Raw genomic sequence first — 27875 nt, 5'->3', positions numbered from 1 at the left:
AGGTAGCATCTGAAGCATTTAAAAGCCATCATCTATCAGATATGATTGTAGAAGTACGACGATGTAATAATAATAATAATCTTCATTGTCACACGTAGGCTTACATTAACAATGCAATGAAATTACTGTAAAAAGCCCCTAGTCACCACACTCCGGCGCCTGTTTGGGTACAAGGACAGAGAATTCAGCATGTCCAATTCACCTAACAGCACGTCTTTCGGGACTTGTGGTAGGAAACCGGAGCACCCGGAGGAAACCCACGCGCACACAGGGAGAACGAGCACACACCGCACAGACAGTGACCCAAACCGGGAATCGAACCTGGGACCCTGGCGCTGTGAAGCCCCAGTGCTAGCCACTGCACTACCGTATTGTGCACCAGGTCATGACTGTCAGGTAAATCATCTAGTTTTCCTGTTCTTGATCACTATCCAGTAGCCCCTAGTGCATTGAATTTCTGTAAAAGTGCCATATCTATAAAGGTGCCATATCTAGGGTCACACATGAAGGATAGCTACTCATGAGAGATACTGGAGAGCCTCCATAAATTGTGAACCTGCATTCACCATGGGACACTGCCTCGAGGAAACAAAGAAGTGAAGGAAGAGGAATGAGGAGAGAAGAACAAAGAAGAGATATTACTGGGAGAGAGCCATATGTGGTTCTTGTAAAGAAAGTGATATTAAAATCTTGATTTATAAGTGGCTTAAACGCAATTCAATTATTTGATGCAAGTTTATTCAAATTCAAAGTACACTATTGGAAACAAGTTAATCAATACTGATGAATGCTGACAACACAAACACTGACCCTCAGACAACTGACGAACTAACTGTTCTGGTTGTCATTAATCAGGCAAAATGGATATTGATTAAAGTTTTCTCAGATGGTCAATTGTCACATTATGGTGTTCTCATGTATCCCTACCGAGCAGACATGTCAATGCAGTCACTTCATGGAGACTGTTGTCTCCAATAATGTAGCTCTCGCTTCAATGGTAGCCGATTCCCTCCCACTGAATATGCCTCCATGGTGTCACTGACACAAACGCTTCTAGCCCTTCAGCAGCAACCATACCGCAAGACAATCTGCAGAAGATTTTGGGGAGGAACTCCAAGGCTTACAGGAAATTCACCAAATAATTGCTCCTCTAGAGTCTAGAGGGTTGAATTGATATTTTAGGCAGGAATTTCCCTGCAGGCTTCTGAATGCTGACGTTGGGAAACTGCATTCGCGGCTGATGGATGTAGAACCCTGTGACCCTTAGCTCCGTGACCCACCCGTGGGTCGCGACTAGCACTTTTAAAACCCCTGCTCGAAGGGTCCACCGCATATTCTTAGCACAACTCTTACTGTCTGGTTTAGCATTTCTTGCTAGTTTCTCATATTCCAATTTCTCAGTTTAGTTCTTTTTTAAATAATATTTTGGTTTCCAAAATGTTCCCAAACAACCGGCCTACCACTAATCTTCACAGTACTTTGATTTCATTCTGAACTTCCTTAATTAGCCACAAATGGTGCGGCCTTCTCTTGACTCTATTAGTGGAGTTTTGGTACGCTTGTCACTGCTGTATTGTATTGCATTTTAACCTATTTCCAGTCCACTGCAGCCAACTCTGTCTAATAGCCTTTCTTTAAGTTTAACACTCTTAAACTTCAGACCCAAATTTTGCACCCATAAACTGAATGTGAAATTCTAACATGTTATCATCATGCCTGGAGGGTTCTTTATTACAAGATCATAAATTAATCCTGTCTCATCATATGTTACCAGGTCTAAAATAACCTGTTCCATGGTTGGTTCCAGAACATTCCGTTTTTTAAAAAAGTGTCTCAAATACTCGTTCATCCTCAAGAGTGACTTTGCCAATTTGATTTCTTGAATCTATAAGATGATTAATATTGCCCACTATTAATGGAGTTCCTTTCTTATAAGCCCCCGTTATTCTTGATATATATTCTGTCCTGCAGTGTAGCTTGTTAGTGGGCCGACAAAATACATCCACTTGTGACTTCTTTCCCTTGCTATTTTGCCATTTTTTATTTTCCACCCAAACTGATTCTACATCTTGATCTTCCAAGCCAAGATAATTGCTCACTACTGTACAGAATTTATACTTTGTTAGCAGAGCTACCCCTACACCTTTTCCTTTCTCCTATCTCTCTGAAATGTCAAATACACTTGAATATTCAGTTCCCAGGCCTTAACCACATTGCAACCATACCCTTGTAATGGCTATATCAGATCCATTTATTTCTATCATCAAATCATCCATCCTGTTATAAAATGTTTCATGCATTCATATAAATTGCCTTTAATTATGTGTTTTTACCATTTTCCCTATTCTGACTTTATTTGCAGGAACACTCTATGTTTGTACTCTGTCCCTTCCAGTCACATCTGGCCTTCATTACCCATATCTCTACCCTGCACTATTGCCTTGTCCTTTCTCCCCTCTCCCACAGCTCTGGATGCATACGATTTGCCAGGACCTTGGTCCCAGCACAGTTCAAGTGCTGATCGTCCCAGCAGCACAGCTCCTCACTCCCCAGTACTGATGCCAAAACCCATTCCTGCCACACTAACCTTTGAGTCATGCATTTAACTTGGATCATATTTATCCAATTACTTCGGGCTCAGGTAGTAAGCCGGGATTATTAGTTTTGTGGTTCTGTTTTAGCTTAGCCCTTAGTTGCTCATGCATTCTCAATAGAGCCTCTTTTGTAGTCCTACCTATGTCGTTGGTATCCATGTGAACCACGACAACTGGATCCTCCCCCTTCCACTCCAAGTTCCTCTCTAGCCCCAAGGAGATATCATGCAGTGAATTGTGTCACCCCTTAACCATACATTCCCTACCACTTCTACATTCCTTCTTCCTCTCCCAAAATTAATCCCATGACTGTGGGAACACCACCACCTGGAAGTTTCTCTCCAAGCCACTCACCATCGTGACTTGGAAATATAATCATTGTTCGTTCACAGTTGCTGGGTCAAAATTCTGGGCTCCCTCCCTACAGCATTGTGGGTGTGCCTACACCACGTGGACTGCAGCGGTTCAAGGCGGCAGGTGACCACCATTTTCTCACGGGCAATTAGGGATGGGCAATAAATGCTGGCCAAGCCAGTAACGCCAAAACCAAATGAATGAAGAAAAAAAGTTTGCCTATACCACAGTGCTGAGGTCAGTCTCTCTTCACTCCCAACTCTTGTCCACACAAGCTGCAAGAACTTCAAACCAATCCAATTAATTTGGCTGATAATCATTTTGGAAGAAAGGCAAAATTCAACCTCTAACTGGCAGAAAATAAGCAGAATGTTTGCACCAATTCTATTCCAAAGTTGTCAAGAGAGACATGACTGTAACTTGCATGCACCTGTTACGTTGTGATGAAGTTTAAAGCAGCAAAAAACTGCACAAATTATTTTTACTCATTGTTTGTGATTCTCCTTGTTAGAACAATGAAATACTCATACTATGTCTTTATGTTCCTCCACCTAAAATATTCATTGAAACATCATTGAAAATCTGCAGTGATCTTTGATTATGTTCAGAGCATCCCTCTTCCAACAGCCTACTGTTGAAGGAAAAGAAAGATAAGGATGAAAAATAAAAGGAAGCTCGCCATTGTTGCTTCCTTTCCAGCATTATGATATCTGCACTCTGACTTCATCCTGCAACAGTGAACACGGTAGCTGAGATTTTATATTGACATTGTTCTTTATTCATACCTGCCATGCGTAGTTCAGCTTCCAGCACGGTGGGCTTCCCTCTGGGACCCCGGCCAACACATCTGTAGACACCAAAGCTGCGAGGTTTCACGTTGGTAAGTAGCAGGGAGCCATTAGCAAATACAGTTGACCTAAGGAGAGGATTCAGATGAAACATAGGTTTATGCTGCCCTCTGTTGGTATTTTTGCAGTTTCTACATCCCGCTGAGATGCGGCTCCATCGACAGCAGCTGCCCCAAGTAAACAAATACTGTGGGCGCATTCCGGCCGACAGATTGCAGGACAGCCTCCCCTGGGATTACCGACGCCATTACACGTTAGATCTGGTGGGACATTGCGATCTGGGTCCTGCCCATGTGGGTTTAAAAATCGACAACGTGCACGCGTTGGATCTGACGGCCCCCCGGCAGCGACCGGCCTCGCTGAGGAGATCCCAGCCGGCTGCCGATTAGTACTGGTCCACAAAAAACGTTGTCCAGGCAGAACGGCACCTGGGGAACTCCCAGTCCATTAGAGGAAACTGGGTGGTCAGGGGCAGGGCAAGGCGGCATGCTGGCTCTGCCCCTGGCATCTGGCCACCTTGACACTGCCAGGCTGGCACCTCAGCACTGCCACCCTGGCACTGGCTGGCAGAGGCACGTCTAGGCTGGTGGGAGCACTGCAAGGGGGCTCCTGTGTGACACTGCCCAGTCAGGGCCTGAGGGGGGGCCATGCCCATGAAAGACGGGATGAGGGAGATATGAAGGGGAGGGGGGTTGAAGGCTAGGTATGTAGGGGCCTCCGGTGGGGGCCCCAAAAGGGTCGTCAGAAGGCCTGAAAAGGGGGGCCCTCAGCGACCCTAAAGCAGGGTGTCATCACTTGGTGGGGGGGGGGGGGGGGGATAATGCCCATATGTGTGGGGGATGACATTGCCCTTGGGTGGGAGGTGTGGGGGACCCTCAAGCTCACTTGGAGATCAGGGCACCCTTTCAAAATGATGGCCCCATCTCTGAGGAGCCAGTCTGGCCAGCGAGTTCAGCTCTCCAGTGATGGAAAAAACTTTGTATGGGCTAGCCCGGAGAGAAGCTCCCCAGGGTCCGATAAAGTGACTAAGTGTGGTTAGATAGCGGTCGGGAACTCGCCAAAAGCGGCGGGGAGAAACTCCCAGCCAAACCCGCCTGCAATGCCACTTAGAAACTTTTCCGTTAAATTGCACCCATAATGTTGATCTTCATGAGGAAGTTACATGAAACTTTTCGGAAATACTAGAGAACCAGAGGACGAGTGAGAATAACAACCTGAAAGATGTTATTTTTAGTTAAAAATGTAGTACTGGAGAAATTAATGGGATTGAAGTTGATAAATCCCTTGGACCTGATGATCTACATCCCAGAATGCTGAAAGAAATATCTGCAGAGAGAATAGATTCATTGTTGGTCATCTTCCGCAATTCCCAAGATTCTGGAACAGTTCCTGCAAAGTAAAAGCTTGCAAATGTCACCCCACTATTTAAGCAAGGAGGGAGGGAAAAAACAGGTAACTATAGACCTGACCCAGTAAGGAAAACACTAGAATTTAAACGATGTGATAACTGGGTACTTAGATAAGAGGGAACCAGTGGATTATGGGGCGGGATTCTCCATTGCCCGACATCGATATAGTAATCTGCGATCAGGCGGAGAATCCACTCTGATGCTCGGCGCCGGTCAGCCATGCTCTGACCCCGCCAAAATGGCGTAATCACGCCACAGCAACGGCGTTGGCGTGTCATCGGCAGGTCATCCCACGATCTCCTCCCCCAATGGGACGATTTCCCGACCGCGTGGGACACGTGTGGTCTCAACAGTCAGGAACCCAGCGTGATGGCTGCAGACTGTGTCCAGTGCCGCCAACTCAGCCCGGGGTCCATGCCGGGGGCTTCCGCGAGGGCTGGGGGTGGTGGCCAGGGGTGGCTTATGGGGTTGAATCCGCGTACGGCCGGTGCCATGTTGTACGGTGTGACCACTGCAGATCGTCGGCGTGCGCATGCGCGGCCAGTCTCCGGCCATTTTTGGCATGGGAACCAGGAGTTTCAACCGGCAACGCTGCTAGCCCCTCGCCGGTCCTGGGATCGGTGAGGGGTCGGCGCCGATTTCTTCGTCTATAACTCCCGCGAATTCTCCATTCCAGCCGCCACTTAACCGCTGAAATGGAGAATCCAGCCCATGGTGTATTGGGATTTTCAGAAGGCCCTTGTTAAGGTGTTAAAGAGGTTATTAAGCAAAATTAGAGCACATGGGATTGGGATAATTTGGTGGCGTGGCAAGGGTTGGTTAACAGAAAAACATTTTTTAAATGGTGCAACACTGGAAAGTGTTGATGTCCAAAGGAACCTGGGTGTCTTTGTTCATAAATCACAAAACGAACATGCAGGGTTAACAAGCAATTAAAAAGGCAAATGGTACATGAGCTTTTATTGCCAGAGGATTTGTGTACAGGAGTAAGGAAGTCTTGTGGCAGGTGTATGAGCCTTGATGAGACCACACCTGGAGCACTGTATACAGTTTTGGTCTCTTTATCGAAGAAAGTATATACTTACCAGAGAGGGTATAACACAAAGGATCACCATATGATTCTCGGGATGGTGAGTTTTTCCTATGAGGTGTTTGATACTGTATTCTCTCGAAGAATGAGAGGTGATCTCATCGAATTACACAAAAGGGGTTCGACAGGGCAGAGACCGGATGATCCACCTGGCTGGAGGGATCTAGAACCAGGGGGAAGTATCTCAGAATAATAGGTAGGCCATTTAGGACCGAGATTATTCAGAGGGCGGTGAATTTTTGTCGCACTCCATCTCAGCGGGCTGCGGAGGTTCAGTCATCGAGTATATTCAAGACTTACAGATTGACAGGTTTCTGGATATTAAGGATATCAAGTGTTCCATAGATTGTGCGGGGAAATGGCATCAAAGTAGATTAAATTTTCATTTTTAATTTAATTGAATGGTAGAACAGGCTCGAGGGGCTGAATGATCTACTCCCGCTCCTATGTTTCCCAACTCTGGTAACACTCGTCTCTGAAGCACAGGATTCCAGGTTCAAGGCCCACTCCAGTGTTGAGAACAAAAGTCTAAGCTGACACTTGAATGCAGTATTGGGGGTACGCTGGGCTGCTGAAGGTACTGACTTTCAGATGGGATGTTAACCCGAGACCCCAGCTGCTTGTTTAGGTAGGTATAAAAAAAATAATTTTAAAGAAAATTAGTGGAGTTATCGCGATGACCTTGTCTGGTCATCATCACGTTGTTTGTGGGAGTTTGCTGAATGCAAATTGGCTGCCACATTTCCTACAGTACAACACAGACTACTTCTTTGGTTAAAAAGCTTTGAGACATCCAGTGGTCTTTCTTTTCTAAACAGGCATAATTCTTACTGGGTAATGTTGGGTCGTGAGCGCTAACAGACTGGTTGGTGCACAGCATCTTTTTCTGATCCAACAAGCTTAACAACGCACTCCGTAGCACGCGTCACTGACAACAATCGACAACAGGAATTTTGGTCGGTTCTTTTCCCCATTCTCCCAAAAAACTGCAAACTCCATTTGTTGCCCAGGCTGAAGTACAGATCAGGGAACAAATCAGAGTTTAACAGATCAAGGCTAAATATTACATGGAAATATTTTGAAGCAGATCTACAGGGGGAGTTATCAGTCACTAATAACTAAATGGAGGATCCCTCATGGTAATCTTCCTCATTCTGGTTAGAGAGAACAACTGGCATCACTTTGGGAGTATAATTCGTGCCTGCCCAAACCGTTCCTACCCTTAGGAATCGGATAGGAAAAAGAACGTAAGCCAGGTAAAGAGAAAAAGTGGTGCAAACCAAGCAGCAAAGTTAATATAATTGTTTCTCATTCAAAAATGTAAATAATCCAAGTTGAATCCAAGACTAAAGCACCCTCAAACTTTCAGCTGAAATTTAGCGAAACAGTGAATGAGAGGTTTGAAGGGATCCCCATATCACTACCAGGGAACTGCCCCATTATATAGCCAACTGGACTGGTGACTTTGACTCCCAGGATATCGTTGTAGGATTTCCTCACGGTAGTATCCTAGGTCCAACTGTCTTAAGTTGCATCATTAGTGACCTTTCTAAGTTGCATCATTAGTGACCTTTCTAAGTTGCATCATTAATGACCATCATAATGTCAGAAGTGGGAATGTTTGCTGATGATTGCTGTGTTCGGGTCCATCCACAACTCCTCAGATAGTTAAACTGTCCAAATCGGCATGCAGCAATTCCTGGACAATATTCAGGTGGGCTGATAAAGTGGCAAATAATACTTGCACGGTCAAGCTTCAGTAAAATGACCATTGCCAACAATGGAGAATCTAGAAACATAGATTTCTTACAGTGCAGGAGGCCATTAAACCCACCAAGTCTGCATCCACCCTCTGAAAGAGCACCCTACCTAGCCCTCCACTCTATTACCGTAAACCTACCTAACCTGCACATCATTGGACTGTAGGAGGAAACTGGAGCACCCGGACATCTTATACACCTTGACATCCAACAGTCTTGGCATTGCTCAATCCTCCACCATCAATATGCTGGGCATCACCAATGACCAGAAACATAACTGGACCTGTACAAGAACACTGACGACGTATCTCACATTCCCTACTCCCCAAAGCTTAACCACCATCTACATGGCAACTTTCATGAGTGTAATGAAATATTCCCACTTGCTATGAGATTTTCATATGTGGGATCTATCTTAAGCACTCATATTTATTGGTTGAAAGCAAGTTGCTTAACTCTTTTGAACTCTATGTAAATTTGCTCGGGTTGTTTCTGGGGAGTTGAGAATTTTGGGCAGTACACCTCGGGTACTAGCTCCTACACAAGCATTTTGGGTCATCGCAGTTTGACAATTGGACAGCAGGGAATAAACCTCAATGACTTTTTCCAATGATCTCCTTTGCAATAGAAGGGTACAAGTCTTGTTGCAAGCTTTTCAGATGAGACACAAAATACTTCCACATCCTCCCCTTATGTGGGCAGCACGGTAGCATAGTGGTTAGCACAGTTGCTTCACAGCTCCAGGGTCCCAGGTTTGATTCCCGGCTGGGTCACTGTCTGTGCGGAGTCTGCACATTCTCCCCGTTTCTGCGTGAGTTTCCTCCGGGTGCTCCGGTTTCCTCCCACAGTCCAAAGATGTGCGGGTTAGGTGGATTGGCCATGATAAATTGCCCTTAGTGTCCAAAAAATGTTAAGTGGGGGTTACTGGGATAGGGTAGATACATGGGTTTCAGTAGGGTGCTCTTTGTAAGGGCAGGTGCAGACTCGATGGGCCGAATGGCCTCCTTCTGCACTGTAAATTTATGATTCTATGATCCTCATTAAAGCCGTCTATCAACTGGGAGTACTTTAAAACACTCAGTCCTGAACTGGGGTAATTTACCTCACTAGTTGTGTCTCCTTTGCGTGCAGCTGACCATTCCCTATTTCATGCAAACTGCCTTAATTCCCATTCCTGATCTTTCCTTCTGAAAGCCTCTTTTTCTAACCTGCTCCAGGAATTCTCTCTCCTCCATTCTTTCGTGTCCCTCTCTTTCCTTTTCATTTTTCTTGGAATCCTAGCTCTAATTTCCACTGCTCCAGTTGTATCTTTGCTAACGCTGGCCTGTTCATTTCTGATTCCATGCCTACCTCTTGTTCTTCAGATTCAACTGAAAAACGGGTGGCCAAAGGTTTGTTGATTTCAAGTTTTGTAGTTTTTGGGCAGGCACACTTCTAAATGCCGAGTTATACATCCCCAATTGCTTAAGACAGGAATGAGGGGGGAAGAGACACGCTATAAACTAGAAGCAATATCAAATATCCAGGATTGACTTCTTTTTGCATTCCATGCTCAATGTTTCCTCTACAGCAACAGCCATTCAGCCTCGTGTCTCTTTCTCTCTCCTTTCTGTATAACCAAGACCAGAAACCTGCTCACTTTCTCTCCAATGTACCACGCTGTTTCTCAAAGTCTCTGAAACATCTAAATGCTTAAGTTAAGGATGCATGTACTGCTCATCTTTCACCTGGATGGATCATGTTACAGCCCTGCTCAAAAGAGTCCAGGGTAGAGCAGTATATTTGATCACATTCCCACCTGTTCATACCACACAATGCCATGAGACTCAATATCCTCCAGCAGCGCATATTTAAAGAATGCAGTGCAGCAACTAACTGAGGTCATGATTCAACATTAATAAGTATCCATGGGTACTTGTGATTAAATAGAAATATGGAAGTTAACATTATTAGCAATCATCGATTAATTTTTTAAAAATTCATTTTCGGGATGTGGGAGTCGCTGGCTAGGACAGCATTTATTGTCCATTTATAGTTGTCCTCGAGAAGTGGCCTTCTTCAACTTCTATGGGGTAGGTACACCCACAGTGCAGTGAGGGAATTAGTTCCAGGATCTTTACCCAGCGACAGTGAAGGAACAGCGATATATTTCCCCGTCAGGATGGTGAGTGACTTGGAGGGGAACTTCCAGGTGGTGGTGTTCCCAAGGATCTGCTACCTTTGTCCTTCTAGATGCCAACGGTCATGGGTTTGGAAGGTGCTGTCTGAGGAGCCTTGGTGAGCTCCTGAAGTGCATCTTGTAGATGGTACACACTGCTGCTACTGTTCATTGGTGGTGGAGGGATTAAATCCTTGTGGGAGGGGTATCAGTCAAGCGGGTTGCTTTGTCCTAGATGGTGTCAAGCTTCTTCAGAGTTGTTGGAGCTGCACTCATCCAGGCAAATCAAAATATCTCACAACAATTGGACAGAGTCTAGAAGCTGCACTAATACATGTTGTGTTGATATATTGAGGCGTAACTCCTAAGATTGGTGAAAGGAAAGAATATAAAGTTCTGTACTGAACTGTGTCAAACATTTATTAAATGAAATTAGGAGTGCAATATACTTCCCTATATTGTACAAATGTACATCAAATGATTTCCAAAAAAATTCAGTCTTATGATTAAAATAATTGTGACCAGCCAGAGATATGGCTGCAGCAGAGCTTTCAATTGAGACAGCCAGAGCTCTCACTGTCCATGGGCTGACCGTTCCTGTAACATACATTCCAGGAACCTCTCATGTTCCCTGATGCTGTGCAGTGACTCCAGCTGCCCCTCAAGCTTGGAAATCCTGAGCTGTAGTTTTAGTAGCTGGAGACATTTTCTAAACATCTGATCCCCCAAGACACATGAAATGCCTTAAAGTTCCCACATGGTGCAGGGAAATACAAGGAAAAGGTTTCAGCTGCCCATGCATAGTCTAAAAAACCCTCTATGCCCTCTTAATCTAGTTAGTACCTTGATCTATGCTAAAACTCTTATTAATTCACTTAATGTGTACCTTGATCTATGCTCTATGATAATATTATTAATTCACTGAATGTTACACTTACCCTGATCACTGCTTTCTCTCAAGTTTGCTCTCTGACTCCCTGTTGCCACTATTAACTGTGGGTCTCAGGCACAGTTTTCCCTCAGGCTCGCTTGCACCGTTCTCACTGAGGCCCTCTCTGGCTCTCAAAAATGCTTTTGCGGTTTCTTTTGCATGCACACTCTCATACCAGGCCTAAGTCTTCTCCCAGGCTGGGAAAACTGATTTAAAAGCCGAAGCGCTAGGCTCTCAGAATCTGATCTAGAATATAAAAGGCATCTATTCGCAGCATACACAAAATATTTACTGTTTTAACTAATGACTGTATGATTGTGTAATACTGGAGGTGAAGCCAAAGACAAATTTCCATTTGTGTACAGACAATAAAGCTCTATTCTATTCTACCAAAGGGATGTATGCTGTAAAATTAGTAAATATCACCAACATCCTGTTGCAACACAGTGGCAGCATTCTTAAGACTAACGTTCTTTATTCTTCCTTTTATTGAGATTGCACAGCAGGGGTTCTTCTGGTTTGTTAATCTCCATTAGCAAGGCTGTGACAAGGCTGCCATTCTCAACATTATCTCTTTGGTCACACGGCACAGCAAAACAAGCCTGACAAGTTTATGATGTGTGAACATCTTTAATCAAAGAGGAGTGAAGGTGAATGATTGTCCAGCAGCATTGGGAAGCCTGTCATTATTGTCAGTTCCGCACCAAAAGGTTCAACAAACCTCTTAAGAACAGAAACAAGTTTTCAGAAAGCTATTTCCTAATGCTTCTCGTCTAAACACCACAATGGGATAGGATTCAAGCCCAGCCCTCTCCCACTAAGGCAGCATCCAAATACTAATCTCAAAACAATGGTACAAGCTGGTTTCGTCTGTAAAATGCTTAAATACTTTAGATAACCACGGGATCAGCCCAAACAACTTCTTCAGTTCTCCTCAGGGATCAGATTGCATCTAAATTGTAAGCTTGGCTAATAATAGTTGCATGGATATTTCTGTTTGCAATCTGACAAATTGTCAATATGAATATATCAAACAGTCTGGAATGGGAAGGTAAACACCAACTTTTTTGTCGTAACCCACCTTCTTAAATCCCTCTCCTTTCTCTCCTTTACCCTCACCTTCAACAAGTATGAGGAACTTATGGACTTGGCCATCACAATTGAACAACAAAGAACAAAGAAATGTACAGCACAGGAACAGGCCCTTCGGCCCTCCAAGCCCGTGCCGACCATGCTGCCCGACTAAACTACAATCTTCTACACTTCCTGGGTCCGTATCCTTCTATTCCCATCCTATTCATATATTTGTCAAGATGCCCCTTAAATGTCCCTATCCCTGCTTCCACTACCTCCTCCGGTAGCGAGTTCCAGGCACCCACTACCCTCTGCGTAAAAAACTTGCCTCGTACATCTACTCTAAACCTTGCCCCTCTCACCTTAAACCTATGCCCCCTAGTAATTGACCCCTCTACCCTGGGGAAAAGCCTCTGACTATCCACTCTGTCTATGCCTCTCATAATTTTGTATACCTCTATCAGGTCTCCCCTCAACCTCCTTCGTTCCAGTGAGAACAAACCGAGTTTATTCAACCGCTCCTCATAGCTAATGCCCTCCATACCAGGCAACATTCTGGTAAATCTCTTCTGCACCCTCTCTAAAGCCTCCACATCCTTCTGGTAGTGTGGCGACCAGAATTGAACACTATACTCCAAGTGTGGCCTAACTAAGGTTCTATACAGCTGCAACAAGACTTGCTAATTCTTATACTCAATGCCCCGGCCAATGAAGGCAAGCATGCCGTATGCCTTCTTAACTACCTTCTCCACCTGTGTTGCCCCTTTCAATGACCTGTGGACCTGTACTCCTAGATCTCTTTGACTTTCAATACACTTGAGGGTCCTACCATTCACTGTATATTCCCTACCTGCATTAGACCTTCCGAAATGCATTACCTCACATTTGTCCGGATTAAACTCCATCTGCCATCTCTCCGCCCAAGTCTCCAGACAATCTAAATCCTGCTGTATCCTCCGACAGTCCTCATCGCTATCCGCAATTCCACCAACCTTTGTGTCATCTGCAAACGTACTAATCATTGAGACCATGTGATCAGGGTTGTTGTTATGTGGTTTGATTCTTATCTATCTAACCGTAGCCAGAGGTTCACTCTCAATGGCTTCTCTTCTGACTTGTGCAGCTGGTATCCCCATGGACCTATCCTTCTCACCAACCCCCGCACCCCCCTCCCCATTTCTCATTTACATGCTACTCTTCAGAGACATCAGAGAAAGTGTCAGATTCCACGTGTACAACACACAAGTCCCATTTAGGATTTTAGTGAACTAGGAAAGAGATTGAAAAGGTCGACCACTAAGGCAGTAATCTCGGGGTCACTCTTAGTAGCACATAGCAGTGAGCATAGAAATAGGAGGATGAATGTGTAGCTGGGGAAACAGTGCAGGAGTGAGGGCATTAGATTTCTGGGGTATTGGGACTAGTTGTGGGGCTGGTGGGACCCGTCCACGGAGGCCATGTTACACCGTAGTATGACTGGAACTAACAGCCTTGTGGGCAGTTTTGTGAATGCTGTTGGGGAGAGTTTAAACTCGCTTGTCAGGGGAATGGGCATCAGAGAGGGAATTCGGAAATGAGAAAAATGGCAATGTGAAGTAGCAAAAGAAAGTGAATGGCAGCAGAAACCAATGTCAGCACCAAATAAGAGTCAAAATACATAACAATGTTAAAAGGACAGATTTAAAGGGCAATTCTATCTGAATGCACACAGCATTCGCAACAGGTGAATTGGCGGCACAAACAATAGTAAATGGGTATGATCTAATTGCCATTAGGGAGATGTGGCTGCAGGATGACCAAGGCTGGGAACTGAGTATTCAAGATTATTCAACATTTAGGAAGTACAACAAAGTGGAAAGTGAGGCAGGTTAGCGCTAATAATAAGGCTTGAGATCAGTACATTAGCGAGAGAAAGTTAGATCAGAAAAACAGGATGCAGAATCTGTTTGGATAGAGCTAGGAATTAGCTAGTGACAGCAAACATTGGTGGTTGTTTATAGGCTACCAAACAATAGTGGGGATGAAGGGTGTTGTGTCTTGAAAGACTGGCAACCACCAAGTAGATTAACAAATAAAACAGTTTATTAAGGCAAATAACTATTGACAGAGTGCGCTCCGGTTTCCTCCCACATTCCAAAGATGTGCAGGTTATGTGGGCTGGCTGTGTTAAATTGCCCCTTAGTGTCCAACAGTGAGGTGGGGTTATGGGGATTGGGCCTAGGTAGGGTGCACTTTCGGTGGGTCGGTGCAGACTCGATGGGTCAAATGGCTTCCTTCTGCTTTGTAGGGATTCTATGATTCTTTGAAAGGCTACCATACATCACAACTCAAAACTCCGAACAGTAAAACCCACGCTCAGCCCCAGGATTCGGGTGCTCCATCTTGACTGGTCACATGACCATCCAAGAATTCATCCTCTTCAAGAGACATGCTACCACATCCCTTCCTTAAGTTCCTGATTAACACATTACAACAACAATGGAACTATTTACAATATTAGACATCAAATGGATCTCAGCACAGTTCCTTATAAGTCGGTCCAGGGACTTTGGGAGCATTTGATTTGATGTTTATTGTAACATGTACCGAAGTAGTGAAAAGTATTTTTCTGCAGCCAAGGGAAAGTACACATTAAGTACATAGTAGACAAAAGAATAATCAACAGAGAACATTGACAAATGGTACTTCGACAAGCAGTGATTGGTTACAGTGCGGAACAAGGGGCCAAACAAAGCAAATACATGAGCAATCATAATTCACTAGCGGCTGCTTCTACCGTAGAGGTCACTTTGGTTTGAACCTCAATGGGTTGACTCTTGACTTGTTAAGGTGCATCTTTGCAGATAATTTCCCCAGTTCCCACTGGAACATTACTGGGCTCTTCCTCGGTGTAGCTTGCTGCAGCATTACTTTCCATAATGGTCCGGTGTTCGATTCACTCTTTTTCAAATGGTCCAGGTGTTCCTTCACCCTTTTTTCTTGGACATCCTTGGGTGGCGTGGTGGCACCATAGCTAGCACTGCTACCTTACAGCACCAGGGGTACGAGTTCAATTCCGGCCTTGGGTGACTTTGTGGAGTTTGCATGTCTGCATGGTTTTCCTCCGGGTGCTCTGGTTTCCTCCCACAGTCCAATGATGTGCAGGTTAGGTGCATTGGCCACGTTAAAAATTGCTTGTTAGTGTCCAAAGATATGGAGGTTAGGTGGAGTTGCGGGGATAGGGGGATAGGGTGGGGGAATGGGCCTAAGTGGGGTGTTCTTTCAGAGGGTCAGTGCTGGGCTGAATGGTCTCTTTCTGCACAGTAGGGATTCAACGGATTCTATTCTAGGTCATAGAATACTGGACCTGAACAGCCACCACCATTCCAGGGATTCAATTTGGACCAACACCAAAATTTCTTACATATACCAAGACATTACAGTAACTGACTTCATTAGTAAGTGTATAGAAAACTGTGTGCCAAAGAAGCAAATCCGCATGTTTCCCAACCGGAAACCCTGGATGAACAGGGATATCCACTGCTTGCTAAAGTCTAGGTCTGAGGCACTCAAGTCAGGCGACCCTGACTTATACAAGAAAGCCAGATATGATCTAAATAAATCCATCAAAACTGCCAAAAGACAGTACCGGACCAAGCTCGAGTCCCAGGCTAGCCCCACAGACCCCGCCGTCTATGGCAAGGTCTGCAAGACATAACGGGCTACAAGATGAAGGCATGTAAAATCGCCGGCACCAATGCATCCCTCTCTGATGAGCTGAACGCATTCTGTGCACGCTTTGAGCAAGAAGTCAGTGAGAGCGAGCCCTCCACCCCAGAAGCCGCGGATGAACTTGTATCGGAGACCACCATTGCAGACGTCAGAGCAGCCTTCTCGAAGATCAACCCACGGAAAGCCACTGGCCCGGATGGGGTACCCGGACGGACACTCAGGCCTTGCGCGGATCAGCTGGCGGGGGTATTAGAAGACATCTTCAACCTCTCTTTACAACAATCTGAGGTCCCTATCTGCTTCAAGAAGACGACCATCATCCCTGTACCAAAAAAAAGCCAAACAGCGTGCCTTAATGACTTTCGTCCTCTGACATCCATCATCATGAAGTGCTTCGAAAGGTTAGTCATGGCTTGAATCAACTCCAGCCTTCCGGATTGCCTTGATCCACTACAGTTTGTCTACCGCTGCAACAGGTCCACAGCAGACGCCATCTCCATGGCCCTGCACTCTACCCTGGAACACCTAGATAACAAAGACACCTATGTCAGACTCCTATTTATCAACAGCCTGTCCTGGTCCCCTCATGCTGACACTATAGTTAAGAAAGCCCACCAACGACTCTACTTTCTCAGAAGACTAAGGAAATTGGGCATGTCAGCTACGACTCTCACCAACTTCTACAGATGCACCACAGAAAGCATTCTTTCTGGTTGTATCACAGCTTGGTATGGAGCCTGCTCTGCCCAAGACCGCAGGAAACTACAAAAGGTCATGAATGTAGCTCAATCCATCACGCAAACCAGCCTCCAATCCATTGACTCTGTCTACAATTCCCGCTGCCTCGGAAAGGCCAGCATAATTAAGGACCCCACACACCCCAGACATACTCTCTTCCACCTTCTTCTGTCAGGAAAAAGATACCAAAGTTTGAGGACACGTACCAACCGACCCAAGAACAGCTTCTTTTCTACTGCCATCAGGCTTTTGAATGGACCTACCTCTTATTAAGTTGATCTTTTCTCTACACCTTGCTATAACTGTAACATTATATTCTGTAGTCTCTCCTTCCTTCCCTGTGTACGGTAGGCATTGTTTGTACAGCATGCAAGAAACAATACTTTTCACTGTATACTAATACATGCGACAAGAATAAATCAAATCAAATCATCCATCTCAAATATTCTCTCAGGTTTTCGAGTCGTGAAGTTTCTTCTGCGCATTGTTTTACCTCCACCCTCCCCACCAAATTTGGATATATCAGATCCCGAGTTCTAATGTGTCTGCCTATTAGCAACTCAGCAGGTGTAACTCCTGTAGTGACACGAGGTGTTGCTCTATAGGGGAGCAGGAAATAGGCCAGTCTCATAAGAACTAGGAACAGGAGTAGGCCATCTGGCCCCTCGAGCCTGCTCCGCCATTTAATGAGATCATGGCTGATCTTTGTGGACTCAGCTCCACTCTCCGGCCCATACACCATATCCCCGAATCCCTTTATTCTTTCGAAAGGTATCTATCTTTTTCTTAAAAACGTTTAAAGAAGGAGCCTCAACTGCTTCACTGGACAAGGAATTCCAGAGATTCACAACCCTTTGGGTGAAGAAGTTCCTCCTAAACTCGGTCTTAAATCTACTTCCCCTTATTTTGAGGCTATGCCCCGTAGTTCTGCTTTCCCCGACCAGTGGAAACAACCTGCCCGCATCTATCCTATCTATTCCCTTCATAATCTTGTATGTTTCAATAAGATCCCTCCGCTTCCTTCTAAACTCCAATGAGTACAGTCCCAGTCTCATTATAGAGAGGCTGATGATTGTTTCTTCATGGCGGCTTTGAATGGGTGGACGGCTCTCTCAGCCAGTCCATTTGAAGCAGGGTGGTAGGGAGCAGTTGGAATGTGTTGATCGCCGTTGGTTCTCGTGAAATGTTGGAACTCTTCATCGGTAAAAGCAGTTCCATTTTCGGAGATCAGTATCTTGGGCAACCAGGGGGTGGCAAACGTCTGTCACAATTGCTGTTGAAGTTGTGGACTTCATTTTGCGTATGTCTAACCACTTCGAGTGAACACTCTGATGAAGAGTGTATTAAGGCCGCAGACGTCAGGTTTTATTGCATTCGGATGGATTTATTTATTGCCACGTGTACCGAGGTACAGTGAAAAGTATTGTGTGTACAGTTCAGACAGTTGATTCCGTACATGAAAAGAAAATACATAGGGCAAACATAAAATACACAATGTAAATACATTGACACAGGCATCGGGTGAAGCATACAGGAGTGTAGCACTATTCAGGAGAGAAGATGTGAGAAGAGATCAGATCAGTCCGTAAGAGGATCATTCAGGAGTCTGGTAACAGCGGGGATTAACCTGTTTTTGAATCTGTTAGTGCGTGTTCTCAGATTTTTGTATGTCCTGCCCTATGGAAGAGTTGGAAGAGTGAATAAGCCGGGTGGATGGGGTCTTTGATTATGCTGCCCGCTTTCCCAAGGAAGCGGGAGGTATGGACAGAATCAATATATGGGAGGCGGGTTTGTGTGATGGCCTGGGCTGTGTTCACAACTCTCTGTGGTTTCTTGGGCCGAGCAGTTGCCATACCAGGCTGTGATGCAGCCAGATAGCATACTTTCTATGGTGCATCTGAAAAAGTTGATAAGAGTCAATGTGGACATGCCGAATTTCATTAGTTTCCTGAGAAAGTGTAGGTCCTTTTGTGCTTTCTTGGTGATAGCATTGATATGGATGGACCAGGGCGGATTGTTGGTCATGTGCACACCATGAAGCTGTCAACCATCTCCACTTTGGCCCCGTTGATGCAGACAGGGGTGTGTACGACACTTTGCTTCCGGAAGTCAATGACCAGCTCTTTAGTTTTGCTGACATTGAGGGAGAAATTGTTGTCGTTACAACACTCCACTAGGTTCTCTATCTCCCTCCTGTATACTGACTCATCGTTGTTTGAGATCTGACCAACTACGTTCACGTTGTCAGCAAACTTGTAGATGGAGTTGGAGCCAAATTTTGCCATGCAGTCATATGTGTATAGGGAGTATAGCAGGGGGCCAAGTACTCAGCCTTGCAGGGTCCCGGTATTGAGGACTATCGTGGAGGAGGTGTTGTTGTTTAACCTTACTGATTGTCTATGGGTCAGAAAGTTGAGGACCCAATTGCAAAGTGAGGAGCCAAGTCCTAGGTTTTGGAGCTTTGATATGAGCTTAGCTGGGATTCTGGTGTTGAAGATGGAGCTGTCAACGAATGAGTATGATATAGGAGTCCTAGTTGTCGAGATGTTCCAGGGATGAGTGTAGGGCCAGGGAGATGGCCTCTGCTGTAGACTGGTTGTGGCAGTATGCGAATTGCAGTGGATAAAGGCGTTCTGGGAGTATGGAGTTGTTGTGCCTCATGACCAACCTCTCGAAGCACTTCATTACGATCAATGTCAAGGCCACCAGACGATAGTTGTTGAGGTGCGTTGCCTGGTTCTTCTTTGGCAACCTACGATGATGGTCTCCCCGAAGCAGGTGCGGACCTTATAATGGAGCAGGGAAAAGGTTGGAAGATGTCCGCGAACACATCTGCCAGCCAGTGCGCGCATGATCTGCGTGTGCGACCAGGGACACCATCAGGATCCGTCGTCTTCCGAGGGTTTTCTTTCAAAAAGGTCCATCTGACTTCGGAAGCTGTGACGGTGGATATGGGTGTGCCTGGAGCTGCTGAGGCAGTTCACAGCGGTTTGATGGTTTCCTGCTCGAACCGAGCATAGAATGCATTAAGTTCATCGGAGTGGTGCACTGCTGCAGAAGATTCTGCTCGGCTTCGCTTTGTAGCCCATTGTGCTGTTTAAGCCTTGCCACAACCAATGAGAGTCCGTGACGTTAGTCTGTGATTCTAGTTTGGTCTCATATTGTCTCTTGGCATCCCTGATGACTTTGTGGAAGTCATACCTGGATTTCTTGTATTGGTCAGGGTCGCCTGACTTGAACGCCTCAGACCTGGCCTTCAGTAGGGAGTCAATCTCCTGAGTAAGCCACGGTTTCCGGTTGGGGAACACTATGTACTACTTTCTTTGGCACGCAGTCTTCTACACATTTGCTGATACAGTCTATGACGGTGTGACATACTTGTTTAGGTTGGTCGCTGAGCTCTTAAATATGGACCATTTGACACTGTTCATGTTTTAAAAAAATAAATTTAGACTACCCAACTATTTTTTTCCAATTAAGAGGCAATTTAGAATGGCCAAATCCTCTACTCTGCACATCTTTTTGGGTTGTGGGCGTGAGATCCACGCAGACACGGAAAGAATTTGCAAACTCCACATGGCCAGCAAACCAGGATCGAACCCAGGTCCTTGGTGCCATGAGGCAGCAGTGCTAACCACTGTGTCACTGCACTGCCCCATGTCACAATGTTTGGCGAGATTGAGGGAGAGATTATTGTCATTACACCACGATACTAGGTTCTCAATCTCCCTCCTGTATTCTGACTCATCGTTATTTGAGATCCGACCCACTGCGGTCGAGTCGTCAGCAAACTTGTAGATGGAGTTGGAGTCAAATATAGAAGAGCAATGGGGGGAGCGTTCAAAAAGGAAATGGGGAGTGTACAGGCCAAACATGTTCCCTCAAGGGTGACAGGAAGGAGTAACAAGCCCAGAGAACCATGGATGACCTGAGATATTCAGGACATGATGAGAAGCAAGGGAGAGGCTTTTAGCAAGTACAAAGGGAGCAATCAGCAGAGGGATTAATGAAGTACAGAAAAGTTCAGGATGCAGTTTAAGAAAGCAATTAGGAGAGCAAATAGGGAATATGAGAAAGCTCTGGCTGGTAAAAGTAGGGGAAATCCCAAGATATTCTATAAGTATATCAATGGGAAGAGGATAAACAGGGAAAGTGTAGGGCCCATTAGGGGCCAAGGGAGGTAATCTGTGGATGGAGCCAGAGGACATTGGTCGGTTGTTGAACAAATACTTCACATCTGTCTTCACCCAAAAGAATGAGGAGGTAGATATAGAACTCGGGGAGAGAGACTGTGAGGTTCTTCAGCAAATTGACATAGGGAGGGACAAGGTATTGGAGGTATTCGCTGGCTTAAAAGTGGACAACACTCCAGGTCCTGATGAATTGTGTCCCAGGTTGCTGTGGGAGGCGATGGAGGAGATTGCAGAGGCTCTGACCCAAATTTTTAATTCCTCTCTGGCCACGGGGGAGCTACCTGAGGACTGGAGAACAGCTAATGTGGTCCCACTATTTTAGAAAGGTTGTTGAGATCAGCCAGGGAACTACAGACCAGTGAGTCTTACGTCAGTGTTATGGAAACTAGTGAAGAAAATTCTGAAGGAGAGAATCTATCTCCACTTGGAGAGGAAGGTTTGATCAGGGATAATAGTATGGCTTTGTCAGAGGGAGGACATGCCTAACAAATCTGATTGCATTTTTTGAGGAGGTGACCAGATGTGTAGATGAGGGTAGTGCAGTTGGATGTAGTTTAGATGGATTTCAGCAAAGCCTATGACAAGGTTCCAGATGAGAGACTTATAAAGAAGGCAAATTGGATACAGGGTAATTTGATATGGTGGATTCAAAATTGGCTTCGCTGTAGGAGACAGAGGGTGATGACAGACGGCTGCTTTAGTGACTGGAAGCCAGTGTCCAGTGGCGTACCACAGAGATCTGCGCTGGGTTGCCTATTATTCATCATTTATATTCATCTGAGGAAGGAGCAGCGCTCCGAAAGTTAGTGACATCGAAACAAACCTGTTGGACTTTAACCTGGTGTTGTAAGACTTCGTACTGTGCTCACCCCAGTCCAACGCCAGCATCTCCACATCATGGCTACCATCGACACCGCAAACTGCCGGCTCAAAGTGGAGAGGATCTCCAGGAAGATCGCGCATATAGACACTGACATTAAGTTGCTACAAAGATGCAAGAAAGCAGACAAGATCCCGAAAGGGCTACAGATCACAAACCCACTCAAGTCGACCTACAACACAGACTTCGCTGAGAGACTCTGCCGTCGCACCTCTCACCCTCCTCAACCACCTCATCCGCCAACTCTACAGCAGACGACGCAACCTGGAAACCAAGATAGAGGCCATATTCTCAACTTGCGCTCAGGACGCAGCAGACCAGCTGCAGAACACCGCCAAACAGATGAGATAACGATACTATGCCACCTATATGCACACCAAGAACAGAAAGCTTGAAAAACTCGGCATCACCACCGGCAGCAACCAAGCTATCCCCGGTGCCACAGTAGAAAACAATACAGGGAAATCTATTGTCAACTTGTCAGACTACACCCTTAAACCAGCCGAAATCGAAGTCCTCAGCAGAGGGCTCAATTTCTGCACCACCACCAAAATGGACCCCATCAGTCTCGCGGCAGACACGGAGGAATTCATCAGGCGAATGAGGCTCCAGGAATTCTTCCACAGACCCCAAGAGGCCAACAGCGAACCCAAGCAGACTACCAATGAACCGGAACAGCAGACCGAGAGATCTGCGGTGCGGCAACCGAAGAGGAAAGAGTCGAATTAGACCCCTCCGGAAGGCCGCTGCCCTAGACTCGACATGTATGCTCAAGCCGTCAGGAGTCGCGTCAATGCCATATTCATCAGTCGCATTCACAAGACAGCCCCGAACGTCACCCAAGCACAACGCAATGCCATCCGCGCTCTCAAGACCAACCGCAGCATCGTCATCAAACCAGCAGACAAAGGAGGGGCCACTGTCATACTGAACAGAACGGACTACTGCAAGAAGTATACCGACAACTCAACAACCAAGAACACTACAGACAGTTACCCGCAGATCCGACCAAGGAACACATCCGCCAACTTAACAGACTGATCAAGACCTTGGATCCAGATCTTCAGAGCACCCTACGTGCTCTCAGCCCACGTACTCCCCGCATTGGAGATCTCTACTGCCTCCCGAAAATACATAAGGCCAACACACCAGGCCGTCCTATCGTTTCAGGAAATGGGACCCTGTGTGAGAACCTCTCTGGCTACATCAAGGGCATCTTGAAACCCATCGTACAAGGTACGCCCAGCTTCTGTCGAGACACGACGGACTTCCTACAGAAACTCAGCAACCATGGGACCAGTTGAACCAGGAACATTCCTCGTCACAATGGACGTCTCGGCACTCTACACCAGCATCCCCCATGACGACAGCATTGCTGCAACAGCCTCAGCACTCAACACCGACAACTGCCAATCTCCAGACGCAATTCTGCAACTCATCCGCTTCATTCTGGATCACAACGTCTTCACCTTCGACAACAGGTTCTTCATCCAGACACACGGAACAGCCATGGGGACCAAATTCGCACCCCAATACGCCAACATCTTCATGCACAAGTTTGAACAGGACCTACTCACCGCACAGGACCTTCAACCAACGTTATACACCAGATACATCGATGACATTTTTGTCCTTTGGACCCACGGCGAAGAATCACTGAAACGACTACACGATGACATTAATAAGTTCCATCCAACCATCAGACTCACCATGGACTACTCTCCAAAATCAGTTGCATTCTTGGACACACTCGTCTCCATCAAGGACGGTCACCTCAGCACTTTGCTTTACCGCAAGCCCACGGATAACCTCATGATGCTCCACTTCTCCAGCTTCCACCCTAAACACATTAAAGAAGCCATCCCCTATGGACAAGCGCTCCATATACACAGGATCTGCTCAGACGAGGAGGAGCGTAACAGAGATCTACAGACGTAGAAAGATGCCCTCGTACGAACGGGATATGGCACTCGACTCATCGATCGACAGTTCCAACGCGCAACAGCGAAAAACCGCACCGACCTCCTCAGAAGACAAACATGGGACACAACCGACAGAATACCCTTCGTCGTCCAGTACTTCCCCGGAGCGGAGAAACGACGTCATCTTCTTCACAGCCTTCAACACGTCATTGATGAAGATGAACATCTTGCCAAGGTCATCCCCACACCCCCACTACTTGCCTTCAAACAACCGCGCAACCTCAAACCATTGTTTGCAGCAAACTACCCAGTCTTCAGAACAGTGACCACGACACCACACAACCCTGCCATGGCAATCTCTGCAAGACGTGCCAGATCATTGACATGGATACCGCCATTACACGTGAGAACACCACCCACCAGGTACGCGGTACATACTCGTGCGACTCGGCCAACGTTGTCTACCTCATACGCTGCAGGAAAGGATGTCCCGAAGCGTGGTACATTGGCGAGACCAAGCAGACGCTGCGACAACGAATGAACGGACATTGCGCGACAATCACCAGGCAGGAATGTTCCCTTCCAATCGGGGAACACTTCAGCAGTCAAGGGCATTCAGCCTCTGATCTCCGGGTAAGCGTTCTCCAAGGCGGCCTTCAGGACGCGCGACAACGCAGAATCGCCGAGCAGAACCTTATGGCCAAGTTCCGCACACATGAGTGCGGCCTCAACCGGCACCTGGGATTCATGTCGCATTACATTCATCCCCCACCATCTGGCCTGCGAAATCCTACCAACTGTCCTACCAACAGCTCCAGGGTCCCAGGTTCGATTCCGGCTTGGGTCACTGTCTGTGCGGTGTCTGCACATCCTCCCCGTGTGTGCGTGGGTTTCCTCCGGGTGCTCCGGTTTCCTCCCACAGTCCAAAGATGTGCAGGTTAGGTGGATTGGCCATTCTAAATTGCCCTTAGTGTCCAAAATTGCCCTTAGTGTTGGGTGGGGTTACTGGGTTATGGGGATAGGGTGGAGGTGTTGACCTGGGGTAGGGTGCTCTTTCCAAGAGCCGGTGCAGACTCGATGGGCCGAATGGCCTCCTTCTGCACTGTAAATTCTATGATAATCTATGATAACTGTCCTGGCTTGACACAATTCACACCTCTTTAACCTGTGATTACCCCTCTCTCTGGATCTGTAAAGATTTAATCACCTGCTAATGGTCGCATTCCAAGCATTGTCTGGCATCTTTGAATCTGTCTATATATGTGTTTCTGGAACAGACCTCTTCATTCACCCGAAGAAGGAGCAGCGCTCCGAAAGCTAGTGACATCGAAACAAACCTGTTGGACTTTAACCTGGTGTTGTAAGAAATCGTACTGTGCTCACCCCAGTCCAACGCCGGCATCGACATGGATGACTCTAGGATCGGTAAGTTTGCGGATGACACAAAGATTGGCCTGGTGGTTAACAGTGAGGTTGAGTGCCTTGGGTTACAGGAAGATATAGATGGGATGGTCAAATGGGCAGAAAAGTGACAGCTGGAATTTAACCCTGAAAAATGTGAGGTGACACACTTTGGAAGGAGAAATCTGACACGGAAATATTTAACGAACGGCATGAGACTGGGAAGTTCGGAGGAACAAAGTGATCTTGGCCATACACCTCTGAAGGTGGGAGAACAGTTTAATAGGGTGGCGAAAAAGGCATATGGGACACTTGGCTTTATCAATCGGGGCATAGATTAGAAAAGCAGGAAGGTTGTGTCGGAGTTGTATAGAACTTTGGTGAGGCCACAGCTGGAGTAATGTGTGCAATTCTGGTCGCCATATTATAGGAAGGATGCGATTGCACTGGAGGGGGTGCAGAGACGATTCACCAGGATGTTGCCTGGGATGGAACATTATGAAGACAGGTTGGATAGGCTTGGGTTGTTTTCGCTGGAGCAGAGAAGACTGAGGGGCGACCTGATCGAGGTGTACAAGATTATAAGGGGCATGGACAGGGTGGATAAAACGCAGATGTTCCCCTTAGTTGAAACGTCAGTCACGAGGGGACACAAGATCAAGGTGAGGGGCGAGAGGTTGAGGGGATGTGAGGAAAAATATTTATACCGAGAGGGTGGTGACGGTCTGGAACGCACTGCCCGAGAGGGTGGTAGGGCCTGACATCTTTTAAAAAGTACCTGAATGAGCACTTGGCACATCTTAACATTCAAGGCTGTGGGCCAAGTGCTGGCAAATGGGATTAGGTAGGTGCGTCAGGTTTTTTTCATGTGTCGGTGCAGACTCAATGGGCCGAAGGGCCTCTTCTGCAATAGGCCGTTCTGCACTTTCTTCCAGCTCGTGTTTAAAACTGCTCTGATTCCAGAACGAAAGACATCGCAGGTAAAACTCTCTTTTTTAAGAGGTCAAAATTAACCAAGTGACTTAAAGACTGCAAAACTAGTTTGACTTTTTCAAAGGCTTCTTTCTGATGATGTCTCCTATACCACACCTGTGGCTCCTTGAGTAGTGTGTGCAGGAGTGCCAACATTGTAGAAAGCGGAGGAATGAATCTGGCGCTGTGAGGAGCAGTGCTGACCACTGTGCCAGCACGCCACCCCAATTATAAGTTCATAAGATATAGGAGCAGAATTAGGCCATTTGGCCCATAGGGTCTGCACCACCATTCTATCAAGGCTGATATGTTCCTCATCTGCTACCTACAATGTGACAGACCAAGAGTTGGATTGTAAAATCAGCCAGAGCATCTCCTCCCTAGAACACATGACCTAGGAACAGGAGTCAGCAATTTAGCCTCCAGAGCCTAACACCCTCAATGTGATCATGGCTGATCCCATCCTGACCTCAACTCCACTGTCCTGCCCATTCTCCATAACCCTTCAACCCATTACCAATTAAAATTATGAGCAACTGTAAGAGTTGACATTTTTATCTTATTGCTTTTTTACTCTTGGAGTTCAGTCCTTATAAACAGTCAGCTCAAATATTCACATTCTTAACCTGCATCAAGTTCATTACTAGGTCCTCCATAATTGACTGCAGAAAGCATTTGTTCACAATGTGAGACCAGGTTTAAATGAAATTTTGTTAATCATGCAAGATTCAAGGCTGGGCCTCATAGACATTGGGAACAGGGTTGGTGGCCAGTGGCTGACATTAGGGTACAGGGTTGGTGGCTAGCAGCTGACATTAGGGTACAGGGTTGATGGCCAGTGGCTGACATTAGGGAACAGGGTTGGTGGCTAGCAGCTGACATTAGGGTACAGGGTTGATGGCCAGTAGCTGACATTAGGGTACAGGGTTGGTGGCTAGCAGCTGACATTAGGGAACAGGGTTGGTGGCCAGTGGCTGACATTAGGGAACAGGGTTGGTGGCCAGTGGCTGACATTAGGGGACAGGGTTGGTGGCCAGTGGCTGACATTAGGGTACAGGGTTGATGGCCAGTAGCTGACATTAGGGTACAAGGTTGAACATAGAACGATACAGCGCAGTACAGGCCCTTCGGCCCACAATGTTGCACTGAAACAAAAGCCATCTAACCTACACTATGCCATTATCATCCATATGTTTATCCAATAAACGTTTAAATGCCCTCAATGTTGTCGAGTTCACTACTGTAGCAGGCACGGCATTCCACAGCCTCAGTACTCTTTGCGTAAAGAACCTACCTCTGACCTCTGACCTATATCTATTACCCCTCAGTTTAAAGGTATGTCCACTCGTGCCAGCCATTTCCATCCGCGGGAGAAGGCTCTCACTGTCCACCCTATCCAACCCCCTGATCATTTTGTATGCCTCTATTAAGTCTCCTCTTAACCTTCTTCTCTCCAACGAAAACAACCTCAAGTCCATCAGCCTTTCCTCATAAGATTTTCCCTCCATACCAGGCAACATCCTGGTAAATCTCCTCTGCACCCGCTCCAAAGCCTCCACGTCCTTCCTATAATGCGGTGACCAGAACTGTACGCAATACTCCAAATGCGGCCGTACCAGAGTTCTGTACAGCTGCAACATGACCTCCTGACTCCGGAACTCAATCCCTCTACCAATAAAGGCCAACACTCCATAGGCCTTCTTCACAACCCTATCAACCTGGGTGGCAACTTTCAGGGATCTATGTACATGGACACCTAGATCCCTCTGCTCATCCACACTTCCAAGAACTTTACCATTAGCCAAATATTCCGCATTCCTGTTATTCCTTCCAAAGTGAA

At 46.3% G+C, this 27875-nt stretch overlaps 1 protein-coding gene across 1 annotated transcript in view; it reads right to left on the bottom strand.

Annotated features, from left to right (window-relative positions):
* Positions 1 to 27875, bottom strand: part of LOC140411186 (inactive tyrosine-protein kinase 7-like) — a 473753-nt gene that overhangs the window by 108369 nt on the left and 337509 nt on the right. Inside the window, exon 6 of the mRNA XM_072500275.1 lies at positions 3734 to 3864. Coding sequence (XP_072356376.1) covers positions 3734 to 3864 — 131 coding nt within the window. The remainder of the gene's footprint in view (positions 1 to 3733; positions 3865 to 27875) is intronic.

This window comes from Scyliorhinus torazame, chromosome 4 (assembly GCF_047496885.1).
Source record: "Scyliorhinus torazame isolate Kashiwa2021f chromosome 4, sScyTor2.1, whole genome shotgun sequence".
NCBI lineage: Eukaryota > Metazoa > Chordata > Chondrichthyes > Carcharhiniformes > Scyliorhinidae > Scyliorhinus > Scyliorhinus torazame.
This window is presented reverse-complemented; position numbering and strand designations above follow the sequence as displayed.